At 42.8% G+C, this 14,412-nt stretch overlaps 1 protein-coding gene across 2 annotated transcripts in view; it reads right to left on the bottom strand.

Moving 5' to 3' along the window:
• Positions 1 to 708: 708 nt before the first annotated feature.
• Positions 709 to 14,412, bottom strand: part of pacs2 (phosphofurin acidic cluster sorting protein 2) — a 376,820-nt gene continuing 363,116 nt past the window's right edge. For both annotated transcript variants that reach the window (XM_072486155.1, XM_072486154.1), the window contains 3 exons: positions 14,123 to 14,355; positions 11,087 to 11,200; positions 709 to 6,606 (listed from right to left, as the gene is read on the bottom strand). In XM_072486155.1, coding sequence (XP_072342256.1) covers positions 6,488 to 6,606; positions 11,087 to 11,200; positions 14,123 to 14,355 — 466 coding nt within the window. In that variant the 3' untranslated portion in view covers positions 709 to 6,487. The remainder of the gene's footprint in view (positions 6,607 to 11,086; positions 11,201 to 14,122; positions 14,356 to 14,412) is intronic.

Consider the following 14,412-nt stretch of genomic DNA (forward strand, 5'->3'; position numbering starts at 1 on the left):
CCGACGCCGGAGTGAAAACCGGAGTGTTTCACTCCGGCGTCGGAGGGCGTTCCCAGCCCCCTATTCTCCTGACCCCCCCCGGGGAGCTAGGAGCGGCGATGTGTCATTTACACGCGCCGGGCCTTGGTGCAGCACAGAAGCGGCGCCGCGTAAATGACTTGACCGGCGCTGCATAAATGACGTCACCCGCGCATGCGCGGTTGCTGTCCTCCCTGCAGTTGCCCTGCAAGATGTCAGATGGATCTTGCGGGGCAGCGGAGGAAAGGAGGTCCTCCTTCAGAGAGGCTGGCCTGCCGATCGGTGGGCACCGATCGCGGGCCAGACCCCCCCCTCGCCCCCCCCCCCCCCCCCGCATTCCCGTGCTGTTCCCACCAGTAGCGACCAGGTGTGGACGGCGCCGATGGGAACCCGTCGTGTTGGGTGGGCCGGAGAATCGCCGCTCGCCCATTACTAACGGCAAGCGGTGATTCTCCCAGCGGCCAGCCGTGATTCGCGCCGCGCCGGTTTGGGTGGGAGAATCGCGTGCGGGCGTCGGGGCAGCACTCGCGCGGCGCCCGGGCGATTCTCCCACCCGGCGTGGGGGGGGGGGGGGGGGGGGGAAATTCCGCCCGTTTTGTATAAATATAACCCCCTGGTAAGTCAGAAATTCTATTTAAAGTTTAAGACATAGAACGAATGACCACCACTCTCATGAATAGACACAACACATGGATAAAGGTTATTTTATTTAATTGTAGTAATCCAATGTATTGCATGTCTGTTCCTTCATAAGTCTTCACCAGTACAAAAAGAAAAAAAATCTTACAATGGGCTTGTAAAACACAAAACTGCAATCATATATCAGCCTTCTAGAATGAAAATCCAAAATAGGTTTGATTAAAAAAATTAAAAACTAAAACACTTTTTATTCTGGACAGCAAAACATTGTGAATTTTCTCAAAGTGCATCAGTATTTGAAACCGTTCACATAAGTACAGCAGTCTCGTACACAGTGCTTCCATAGTGCTTCCAGGTCACAGGGCAAATATTTGCAGCAGGTAACAATGAGCTTGACAGGGTGCTATCAGTAAAGGATGGCAGAGATTGATTTTGTTGTTAAAACATTGAATGTTTCATTCATTTTGTGCTTTTACTTCCAGTACCAGTTTAATTAAAACTTGGGCAATGCTTGCAGCTGAACGTTTCCTTAAAGTGCCACTGATGCCAGATGTACATGCATTGATGACTCCAAAGCAAAGGACATGGGATTCACAAAAGCCTTTTTGGCATTTTAAAAATGTGTGTGCCAGAGACCTTCTGGCTCCTGTTGTGGAGAACAGCCCAAGAACAATGAGCTGTGGATGGAGTTCTGTCCCCTCATGTCCTCCCCCAATGCTGGAGGTAGACCAGTATGGAGAAGAAAAAGAGACAGTACAGATAGAAGGAAACAAGAAAACAGTAGAGAAATGGGAACACAGTATAGATAGGACTAAACAAGCAAACTTGAAAGAAAAAAGAAATGAGAAAACTGGAGAGAGAAAAAAATATTTTGATACAGAAAACAATTAACAATGAAACAGCAAAAACAGAAAAGAGAAATCAGTTGAGGAAAGAAGAAACCATGAAAAACAGGAAGCCGAAATAAGTAACAGTAGAAAGAACAATGAGAAAGAAAAAGTGCAAGAATAGAAATAGAAACGGAAAAGAGAAAACAACAAAGAAAAAAGACATCCAACAAAACTGCAGAGAAAAACAGAACAAGAAAACTCCAGCAAAAAGGACAAATGAAAGGAATAGCAGAGAAAGAATAAATGACAAAGGAAAATAAAACAGCAAGAAAAGAGCAAACAAAAAACAGCAGAGAACTAACAACAAATGATAAATCACAAAGAACAAGGAAAACATGAATGAGTCGAAGCTCACAAAGTACTGACATCTGGTGATAACGTGACCACTCAGAAAGGTCACCATTTGAGTGGACACAGTACAGCGTTTAAAATCAAGCAAATATTTATGATTAGATGTTAGAAGGCTTCAGTGTGGATGGCCGTATCAGGATGATGTGCACTTACTCTTAAAAGAAATGAGTACATAACCTGCATGTTTGGGTACAGTGCTACACATGCATGGTGGTCCACCAGCAACCTCTTTGTTTTCTAAGCCAACTGCACAACAGCCCCAAAAGGATACTCAGCACTATAGTGCCGCCCAAGTCTAACTGCATCCTGACAGGTTCTTGTGCTATAATCCCACTGAGTTACTAAAACAGAATGGGTTCTGAATCACATTCTTACTGTTGTATTACAGATCATTTAGTGAGAAATGGGGTTATCCCTAAGTCGCATAATTTTTCAAACAATGGGGTTATCCCTAAATTGCATACATTTTCAAACAAATGTGCAAACAAAATAAATGCAAAATGCATACAGTTAACACTTGTCACCCTGTAAGTGTTAAAACATTGTGCTTCTGCTTCAGATGAGCACAATTTAAAGTCACATTACATGATCATTCAGTCTATGGTATCTACAATTCATGCCCTTTGGTTTCCAGCATTCATCTATCTGGCATTGAAAAGCACAAATGCACTTTTAAAAATTGTGATTTTTCTCTCTTCTAATGATGCTGCCCATCCTTTGCTGGAACACTGCCAAGGGTGATGGCGATCCTCTGCCATCTTATCCTAGTGGTCATGCTTTGTGTGCGACTAGGCACTATGGCCATTCAACATGGAAGGCATCGTACCCAAGCCTGATAGCTTCTTCACGTGACATGCACTGTTGCCATCTCAGCCCAGATAGCTAATCAAACACAGAACACACTGAACTGCAGAGGTTTTCAACTGTATGGTTTTCTGCATAGTTTGCCTGTGGAGGAGTTCCAAAGCATGCATTTTAAAAAACTCAATCTTAAATATTAATTATTGAGCATCAGAGATAGAGCAAGGAGTTTGGGACTGGTAGCATTCACTTCCCTCTTAAAGGAAATAGCAGCATATCATTGGGACCTGGAAGCTGTATGTGAATAACAGTTTGACATGTGCCAACAATGTAGAATTAGCAATGTACCATTATGAACAAACTTGTACATTTCCACAAACACAAAGCTGTCATTATCACTTCAGGTTAATCCAGATACAGTATTGGTTAAGCATTTTTGTTTTCGCAGTCGTATTATGTAACATGGAAAATAAATATGAGAAAAATAGTGGCTTTATCCTGAATGATCAGTAGTCCATCAGCATAGGGATTCTTAAATCATCATGTCTCCAGTAATGACAAAAGGACCAGAGAGACCTTATCCTCACTCCTGTAGAGCCATGTATTAAATGGAATGACAATACCTTTCAACAAGAGCTGTTGTCAGTTCCAATGTTAAAGATCTCTGTTCAAAGGCTGAGTGTGAATAGTACCTTTTACTGATAGGGTTTATTAGTGCATCAAAGATGACAAAGAATGTTCTGGGATAACTGCTTCATTCCAAACTCCATGTGGAAGTTCTTCCAAAGAGTTTCAACTCAGATCTGTTTTTTTCAAATAGTCTCCCTTCCTCCCCCACCCCAGTTACTTCTTTCCCTGATGATGCTGATTCCCTCTGGGGAACAGTTCAGTTCTATGATCACCAGTTTCCTGGGTGCAAGTGACTATTTCACAGGTGTGAACCTAGGCTGCAGGTTTGGTAAATTATTCACAAGGCGTCACAATCAAAGCTTAATCTGTTTGCACTTGACACCCACACACTTTTCAGCAAATGGACAGTTGGAAGGGATCAAGCGCAGGAATCCTGGCAGATTTTTTCGCTTTCCTAATCGAGGCATACTGGGCACCATTGAAATACCCCACATCAGGTTCACTAAGGATCTGATAACTTGGTGCCGACCAGAGGCCCTTCTGTACAGCTAATTACCTCCAGAACATGAATCCACTGACCCAGAGGGCGATTTACTTAGTTGCTTAATTTATTCCCAATTACAAGTGCAGTGAAGAATTGACGCAATGGCAGTAAAACCAAATGTAGGACATGAAGCAACATAGGTGATATTGTATTGGCTGCCCAGTAAACACCCCACCAATATTGGGTGTACTACTTAACAAGTGGCTGAAGTGATTCAACCTTTCAATGTCCAATTTCATCCCCAATGAAGTGAGTATCCCCAGAAAAAATTCTAGTGCAGTGAAGTGAGGAATGAAGCAGCTGCCTGGTTAAAGACTACACATTATAATTCATGTCCTGCCTTTCCTCAAGTCTTTTTTACTTGACTTGTGGTAATGGTCAAACATTGTATACACACCTGTAAACTAGTGGTAAGAACTTTGAAATGAGCGACCACCCTAAACTGAATTGTGAAGGTGTCACTTATAATAAACCGGGTTAGAGATCAGGAAACACGGGCAATGATGCAATGGAAACCAAATGCCGATAGTTTGTGTTAGGTAGGTCAATAGCTATCAAATAAGGCTATGTCTAGATGAATGCATTGTTTCACACAGGCATATAAACTAATGCAGAGATTTGTGTTCTAGCACTACAGATACTTACGTTAGCGGTCAGATTTTCCATATGTACAACTTATTCAAGCTTCAAGACACTTAGAGATTCGCAGTGTTACTTGTTACCTTTTTTACTGCAAATCTAACATTTTTGATACACTCAGGCACTAGTTCACTGGCATTTTAGACCTGTAGGGCGAGTTACTGATTTAGTTACTTTTAAGGCAGGTGAGATCCAATTGATTCCCAACCAGAATTATTATTTAGAAAATGTATTTTGGCACATTAAAACAAAAAAATCTGAGGTATTTGCAAAAGCAGAAAACACACACTGTCAAGGTTAGATTTCATAATATGAGACCATTAATTTTTTCTAATATGAAGGGAATAATGCAAACATGGTTTCTTTTGTAATAACTACAAGCCTAATTCCAACACATATTCTTTGATCTATGTCACATTATTTTAAAGCCTTTGTGCCAATACAAGTTATATGGGGAAAGGGATTCATTCTATTAAGAGCAATTACTCTTTGGTACCTACAGTGCCAGATTTTGCACCATCACTGCACCAGTCTATATAAAACTGTACAACATTAGTTAATAGTGTCAAAAAACAAGTCAATATGCACTCCTTCAAGAGATAACATTCTTTTCAGGTCTAGTTAAATGCATACAAATTATACTTTAAACTATCAAAGCTTATACTAACAAACTGTTATATACACTGCAAATTATGAGCAACATCACAGGGAAAAGCAACCACCTTTCTCCTTTGTTGATAAGTACACTCAAATCAAACAGAGAATCTGAATGATTTCCTGAATGGATCTATGTAACAACTGAGAAAAGCAGATCACTCTCCCTCCCCCCAGTACCCCACCCATTCAAAAAATAAAAGTTAGGAGTTAGAAATCTGTACAACCCCGGTTATATTACAAAATGAGATTCAAAGCTAGATATTTGGGACAACTTTGCTGTGAATCAAGGTCCCTCGCAGTGATTCTGTGACTAAGTGTGGAAAAGATCTCTGCACGTTGATTCACTTTTTTCCTTGCCAGTCAATCACAACCTCACTCAAAAGTGAATTTTCAAAAAATGAATAAACCCCTCACAAAAATTATATTAGAACCTTATTACAATTTGGTGCGTCAGTAATATAAGAGCTGCCTTAGTGTCACCAGCGCAAATCTAAACTACTTGCTGGCATACAAAGTTGAGGAAAGCTTTTAATGGGGCTATCCGAAGGCTGCATAGCCAAGGTAGGTCCCTTACTTGGCTGCCATGGTAACAAGCGCTAGCCCCTCATGCGAAGGCCCTGCATAGTATAGTAGCCAAGAGCCTCACTTAAGAAGCAAGTCTCTTCTAAAACGAAATACACACCAAATAATCAAAAGGTAATCACCCTCAGACATCACTTGTTGCAGTCTCTCTGTATGCAGCTAAAATTGAAATGGCAGGTGTGGGCGGCACTGGCTATCTGGGCATCTGGCAAAGAATAACTTGGCTTTCATGATTCAGAATGCATTTCCGGGGGCAAGATTACTCTGTCAGGATTCTATGGACTACAACAACGGTTTGTTGCAAGAACATCTAACTCATTGCAAGAATATCCAAGTGAAGCCAGATTTGTGGTCAAAATGGATATCCTAGGGCTGTGCAGAGATTTACGGTTTATACTTTAATCTGCTGATTTCACCTCTTATCTATTGCAATGGTCATGAACAAACGTGGCATGTGCGTTGCCCCATATTTGTATTCAAAAAGGCACCCTCCCCATCCTACTGCAAAGAACCAATGCTTCACTGCGCTCACACAACCTTCTGGTTAAGACTTGTAAGGGTATTTATTTTATTCCTTGCCGTAGATCATTCTTAAAAAAATGTTTTATCAATGCAAAGCTCTGACACTGCACGCAAGAAGCAGGCATCTCCAGTTTGGAATAGGTTCTTGGCACTGACGAGTTGTTGGATCTCAGTCCAGCTACAGGTTAAGTACTCCTTGTGTGGCTGGGAAGGTTTAGTAAGCGCATTTCAAATGGCTGAAAATGCCGATTGGGAAATATTTCACATGAGAGCTCCACTGAGCAGCAAGCTGGAAAAACTTTACATCGTTCCATTCCACTCCATCAATCGTTACTGAAAGAGAAGCAGAAAAACAGTGAGTTGAACGGACAAAATGTCCATATTTCTTAATGGGCAGGGCAGACCGACTTGGATAAGGTGAAATTATTTTTAAGCAGCATGGTGTTATGATCTGGAATTCACTGCCTCAAAGGATGGTGGAAGGAGATTCAAAACTAACTTTCTCAAGGGGAATACATATATTGTTGAAAAGGAACAAATTACATGACTTGTGGGAGAAGTACAAGAGAGTGGTACCAAGTTAATTGTTCTTTCAAAAAGCTAACACAAGCAAGATGGACCAAGAGGCCTCCTTTTGTAGGATTCCATGAATAATCACCACCGTGCTTTTTCTTATGCTTTTACCTGTTTGAGAGGAAGGGACTCATGTCTGTACCTTGTATCTATTCAGGAAGATCCCCGACATCAATTTCCAGTGTTTTGGGCAAACGTTTCAACCAGGGAGTGGGTTGTAGAGTGGAAGCAATTTAGGACAGTCTGGGCTGTGCTGTCTTCTGCTCCACTGCCAGCTCTTTGAGTGACCTGATCATTTTACTCAAGCAAGTCTTACAGAATCCACAAAAAGTACCAATAGTGCACCATCTGAGTGACACGCCGTTTCAAGACTCAAAATCTGGATAATATGACAGCACAGTGGTTAGCACTGTTGCTTCACAGCGCCAGGGTCCCAGGTTCGATTACCGGCTTGGGTCACTGTCTGTGCGGAGTCTGCACAATCTCCCCATGTCTGTGTGGGTTTCCTCCTGGCCCTCCAGTTTCCTCCCGCAAATCTCGAGAGACGTGCTGTTAGGTAATTTGGACATTCTGAATTCTCCCTCCGTGTACCCGAACAGGCGCCGGAGTGTGACGATTAGGGGCTTTTCACAGTAACTGAATTGCATTGTTAATGTAAGCCTATTTGTGACAATAATGATTAGAATAAATCATCCGCTATCAGCAATTCCACAGGGCAACCGTTTTTTCAAATTCATGTTCAGTATGTGGGTGTTGCATGCAAGGGCTTATTGACAATCCCGAATTGTCTTGAGAAGAGTGTGGGCCTTATTCTTGAACCACTGCAGTCCGTGTGGTATTGTCACAGCTTGATGCAGCTTAATGGCATGCTAGGCCTCTTCAGAGGGAAGTTTAAAAGTCAACCACATATTATCTACAGATAAATTCACGTATAGGCCAGCCACGGTAGTACAGTGGGTAGCACTGTTGCTTCACAGCTCCAGGGTCCCAGGTTCGATTCCCAGTTTGGGTCATTGTCTGTGCGGAGTCAGCACGTTCTCCCTGTGTCTGCGTGGGTTTCCTCCGGGTGCTCCGGTTTCCTCCCACAAGTCCCGAAAGACGTGCTGTTAGGTAATTTGGACATTCTCAAATCTCCCTGTGTACCCGAACTGGTGCCGGAATGTGGCGACTAGGGGCTTTTCACAGTAACTTCATTGCAGTGTTAATGTAAGTATTGTACTTGTGACAATAAAGATAATAAACCATCCGCCATCAGCAATTCCGCAGGGCAACCTTTTTTTTCAAATTCATGTTTAGTATGTACACATTAATGAATGCCTACTTGTGACAATAAAGATCATTATTCCCAGCTCAAGGTGGCAGGTTTCCTCCTTTAAGAAATTAGTGAACCAGTTCATGTTTCATGATAATCGGACAGCTTAATGTTCACTTTTACTGCCTCCTGCTTTTTATTCTTAATGCTTTTAAAAAAATGTTATTTCAAATTTTTAAACTGCCATGGTAGGATTTGAACTCGCATTCACCTTAATTATTATCGACACCTTTTTAATTCGATCTTTTCATTTTTATTTATTTTCCTCCTCTCCTGAAGGGATTGGATTTGTTTATTGTCATGTGTGCCGAGGTACAGTGAAAAATATTTTTCTGCATGCAGCTCAAACAGATCATTTAGTACATGAAAAGAAAAGAAAATACATAATAGGGCAACACAAGGTACACAATGTAAGTACCTAGACACCAGCATCGGGTGAAGCATACAGGAGTGCAGTGTTAATCAGGTCAGTCTATAAGAGGGTTGTCATAAGAGGGAGAAAGAATTTGCATTTATGTATTGCGTTTCATGACTTGTGTCCCAAAGCGGTTTATGGCCAATTAAGTACTTTTCTCAGTGGCCATTGCTGGTGTATGGTGTCACAGATTTCCAGTACATGGGCCAATTGGCTACGCTTCATGAGAGAGCCTGATTAGTGCATGTTAGAATCACAGGTAGCTCCACCCTATTCTTAATTCACCATCGACATGTAAGCACTTGTGAGAGACCCACTGTACAGTCTGGTTAAGTATGTATATAGTCTGTATTATTACCCACCCTTAGGTCAAGGAGGCCATTATAATGGTCTTTACTTGAGGAAGCAGGCAGACTATCATCTAACTCAGACTTGGGATGGGGCTCAATGAGGTTTTTAATGAAGGAGTCGGAAGAGGACACAGGCCGAGAAATTCCTCAGATCTGCTTCTGCTTCACTGGAAAGATGACTGAAACCCTATTTGCACTGAATTTTCACTCAAGTTACTCTGGTGAAGTGGGGGCAGATCCAAGGAATTTCCCAGCCATTATGCATTTTATATTAAAACCCAAATGACCAAGTGAGCAAAATTAAAACTGCTTCAGTATTCTGGGTTATAGATAGTTTATAGATACAGTTTATCATTAATACTAATTTACAAAAATACTTAGCATGAAGGGACATCAATCTCTGAAAGCTGGAGAGGAGATGGGATTCAGCAAAACATATTTCCGGACCACTGAACTAACTATCATAGAGGATTGTGTCATGGGAATGTCCCTTTAAGAAATATTTTTGTCTTATCACATGGCTTCAGTGATGTCATTGTGTGGGTGGAGCTGAGCTGTGACTTGGAGTTTTACTTTCGCTTTTTTGACCTGGTTTTGTATTGCACAGGTTGGAAAGAAGTGTCTCTCTATCTTCAGTTTAAAAGCTGTTTCCAGATAACTTGACAACTTAAAAGTGATAACTGTTTTCTGAAAGGAATTCAAACCTGCTGTTTTGGAAAGGACACAGATGTATCCATACCAAGTCGTAAAGATAGTAAGAGTGCAGAGTGTTGGGCCACACCTTTGAAAAGGGGTTTCTGGTTTATGGGATCTTGTTATTAAATTGTAACAGTTAAAGGGGGAAATTTATTAAGGGTGATACATAGATTACTGGAGCTGTGTGGGGTATTTATGTTTGTAGTTGATAAAAATGCTTATTGTGTGTGTTGATAAAAATGTTAACTAAATTCATGGAATAAAGCTTGTTTTTGATTAAAAGTGCTTAAGGCCTCTGTTGAATAACGCCTTGTGCTCATCGTAACCAAAATCAATCGTAACAGTTGTAGGTCAGGTGAACACCATGATATACTTTGGAGTTTTCTAAACCCTGGCCATAACAATTGGTTGAAACTAGAGTTGATTGTGTCTCTGGGATAGAATTCCTCAGTCAAAGCAACCCTACTCCAGAAAATTGAGCACAAAACCTAGGCTGACAATGGCAGTGAAGTACTGAGGGAATGCTACACTCTCAAGAGGTGCTGTCTTTTCGATGAAACTGAGGCTCCTCATTTGAACATAAAAGACTCCCAGGCTGTTTCCCTCAACCAACAGAAATGAAAAAAGGAGATTGGTCGTTACCATATTGCTGCTTGTGGGATCTTACAGTTCTGCATTTAACAATGATTAGGCTCGGGAGGCATGGTTGCACAGTGGTTAGCACTGCTGTCTCACAGCACCGAGGCCCCGGATTCTATTCTGGCTCTGGGTCACTGTCCATGTGGAGTTTGCACATTCTCCCCATGTGTGCATGGATCTCACGCCCACAACCCAAAGATGTGCAGGATAGGTGGATTGGCCACTCTAAATTGCCCCTTAATTGGAAAAATAAAAAAAACAATGATTTCACTCCAAAAGTACATCGTTGGCTGTAAAACCTTCGGGCAGCACGGTAGCATTGTGGATAGCACAATTGCTTCACAGCTCCAGGGTCCCAGGTTCAATTCCGGCTTGGGTCACTGTCTGTGCGGAGTCTGCACATCCTCCCCGTGTGTGCGTGGGTTTCCTCCGGGTGCTCCGGTTTTCTCCCACAGTCCAAAGATGTGCAGGTTAGGTGGATTGGCTATGATAAATTGCCCTTAGTGTCCAAAATTGCCCTTAGTGTTGGTTGGGGTTACTGGGTTATGGGGATAGGGTGGAGGTGTTGACCTTGGGTAGGGTGCTCTTTCCAAGAGCTGGTGCAGACTCGATGGGCCGAATGGCCTCCTTTTGCACTGTAAATTCTATGATAATCAAAACATTTTGAGATGTCTTGAGGTTGTTACAAATGCTAAATGAATGCCAAGCCTCTTTTAAGGTCCATCTGTTGCATCATAACCATCTGCCCATTTACCACTGAAGCGCTATAGGATGACATTGTTTAGAAGGAGTTCTGGTGCTCCTGAACCCAATTTCCTTCAGTCATACCTCGCAGCATGGTCTGTTGCTGTTTTGCAGTGCAGATCAATCGGCTGATGCCTTCAATCACTTGACTCTTTGACTCCAATTCTTTGTCTTTTGTCTTCTTAGGCAAAAACATCACTACAAGAAAAATAATGAAAAAAATTAAAATCAGGACTGCAAAAGGAGTACCTATGCTGTTGTCTTAAAAGGTACGGGCTGAGTTAAACGCAAGTCCAGGTCCACCATCGCAACTATAATGGTCCGTAACTGCCTCTCATGTTAGCGACTTAAGTTGCTTGTCCGCCGCAAATGCATGGTGTGAGAACCCTGACATGCAGTTGTGCAGGCATGCACGCTGGAAGCATGCAGCGTTTAAACTCCTGGCTGGCTTCCTTTCCCTGCTTGAAGCCATGCACTGCACGGGAGCTGCTCAATGAAAAATGCAGGGACAGCGCTAACTTGGACAACTTGCCCCGATGTAGATAAGTTTTTCCACCTTTTCATTTGCACTTTAATCTAGAATATTCGAACAGATGCAGAAGACACTGGTAGACATTTTTTTGGTACGTTAATGTTTTATATTATTAGTGTTTAGCGTTTATAAATAAGTTTAAAATGCAAATAAGGTGAAAGGAATATATATTTGTGTTTTTTTTTTAAACTTTGGTTTGTCATGAGGATCTTAATTCCATTCAAGGAACTTTAATGGATAGAATGCGGTGATCACTCGCTAATGTGCATGATTGTCCACGTAAGATAGTGTGTGTTACTGGTCACAGGTTCTGTGGGTCCTTGCGTGGCTGATGAGCCCAATCCTGCAGTCGCACCTTCAATCGCTCATTTGGCAGGAATTTCTAAAAGATAGGATTGGTCCTTGGATGCTAGGTCGCGGGTATTCCTTTCTCAAGCTTCTTTGCCGGGCATACTGTTTCCTTTGGCAACACGGTAGCACAGTGGTTAGCACAGTTGAATCACAGCTAAAGGGTCCCAGGTTCGATTCCCGGCTTGGGTCACTATCTGTGCAGAGTCTGCACATACTACACGTGTGTGCGTGGGTTTCCTCCGGATGCTCTGGTTTCCTCTCACAGTCCAAAGATGTGCAGGTTAGGTGGATTGGCCATGCTAAATTGCCTTCAGTACCCCAAAAAAGGTTAGCTGGGGTTAAGGGAATAGGGTGGATTGTGGGGATAGGGTGATGTATGGGCTTAAGTAGGGTGCTCTTTCCAAGGGCCAGTGCAGACTCGATGGGCCGAAAGGCCTCCTTCTGCACTGTAAACTCTATGATTCTATGATTCTTTGGGTGTTCTCGAAGAATTGTGACCCTTCAATCAGGAGGTTCCGCTAAGTAGGTCTTTTCTGAGCAAAGGTCTCCCAGGCCTTGACGTCTATGTTCCATGTCTTGAGGTACGCTTTCAAGGTGTCTTTGAAGAGCTTCCTTTGTCCTCCTCTTGTTTGGTATCCTTCCTTGAACTGGATGAAGAAGATTTGCTTTGGCAGAAGTAACACTGACATCCTAAGCATAAGGGTGGCCCAGTGGAGCTGGTTTTGGATGATCATGGCCTCGATACTGGTGCTATTGGCTCCTTCAAAGACACTATGTTAGCACACCTGTCCTGCCAGCTGATTCAGCTAAAGTATATTTGGATTTTGCAATGTATTTTAAGCTGTGTTGTTTGAGTGTCCCTGATGTGGTCATCCTTACAAGCCTCAATGATGACTTCAAATGCTTTAACAAAGTTTAATGCCTTGGTTGACATATGCAAGCCTCCTGTAAGCTAATGTGAACGATCTCTCTGACAGGTATTGCAGCGAATCAATTACCCACCCTTAAGAGTGTACTGCTAAAGGACATCCCAAAATGATGTCAGAGGAGATGTGTGCCAGGACACTGTGCTTCAGCAGCTGCTGCTTTTGGATTTTGGCCGTTGTGTTCAAGTGAGAAAATATATTTTATTGCAAGAAATTTTTATTGCTGCCTCACGATACCAAGGACCCGGGTTCGATCCCGGCCCCGAGTCACTGTCCGTGTGGTATTTGCATATTTTCCCCGTGTCTGCATGGGTTGCCTAGAACCATGGAACAGAACCACAGAATTCCTACAGTGCAGGAGGCGGCTATTTGGTCCATCAAGTCTGCAGCGACCCTCTGAAAGAGTACCCTAGCTAGGCCCACTCTCCCCCTGGAACCTAACCTGTACATCCCTGGACACTAAGGGCAATTTATCATGGCCAATCCACCTAACCTGCACATCTTTGGACTGTGGGAAGAAACCAGAGCACTCAGAGGAAACCCATGCAGACAGTGGGAGAACGTACAAATTCCACACAGCCAGTCAGCCAAAGTCAGAATTGAATCTGGGTCCCTGGCGCTGCGAGGCAGCAGTGCTAAACACTGTGCCGCTGCGGTTTCCTCCGGGTGCTTCGGATTCCTCCCACAGTCCAAAGATGCGGTTACGTGGATTGGCCTTGCTAAATTGCCCTGGGGCGCTTTAAAAAGCTTATGACCACAATCTAAATGAAAACATAAGTTTTAAGCATGCCACAGGTAAAGTTATATGTTGAATTTTGTGCAGATACGAATAGTTTCATAGATTTAAGACAAATAACCAAACCTATGTTCACTTATAAATAATCACCTTTAATCATAAATTTTTTTAAAAATTACTTTAAAAAGAACCATTAACAACAGTAATGCCTGTATAAAAGACCACACAAAACTGTTAAAAAACTTCTACATACTTTTAAAACACTTGTTAAATATGTTGCCTGTTGTGTTCAGTCTACATCTGCAGTTTAAATGCCTACCCTCAATGGCCGTTCCCAAACTGGCCCCATCATAAGGGGGCAGGGCTGCACTAATCCTGTGCCACGCTGAAGCCTGCGCAGACCGAGGTGCTGGAGGCACAAGGCTGCCCGCACAGAGAGGAAGGTTCATCACATTATCCTAGCGCAGTTAAGTCTGCATTTTTCCCTTTTAAAATCGGTGGCCAGTGGCTTCCCGCCACTAGCCAAAAGTTATGGGCCAATAGTAGTTAAAGTTCTGCCCTGCGCAGTCTCTTACCCTTTTTGTTCTTCTCTTTTGTCACCACTATCATGGACATTGTCGGCAGCGTTGGAATTTCCCCACCATTGGGCAGCCTGCTGACCTGGAGGGAACGGAACGTACACTTCAGTGTGTTCTTCGCCGTGCCATCCTTCTTCTCTGGATCTTTCTTCTTGTCAGCCAGCTGCTGTGCGATCCAGTAGTCAACCTGAAGTCCCATCAGCTCTCCGCTGTGGCCAAGGCTCTGTGAACTGTCGAGAGTAAAGTATCAAGAAATTACTGGCTGCTTATATATTTCATACCAGTGC

The sequence above is a fragment of the Scyliorhinus torazame genome, chromosome 2, assembly GCF_047496885.1.
Source record: "Scyliorhinus torazame isolate Kashiwa2021f chromosome 2, sScyTor2.1, whole genome shotgun sequence".
NCBI classification, from domain to species: domain Eukaryota; kingdom Metazoa; phylum Chordata; class Chondrichthyes; order Carcharhiniformes; family Scyliorhinidae; genus Scyliorhinus; species Scyliorhinus torazame.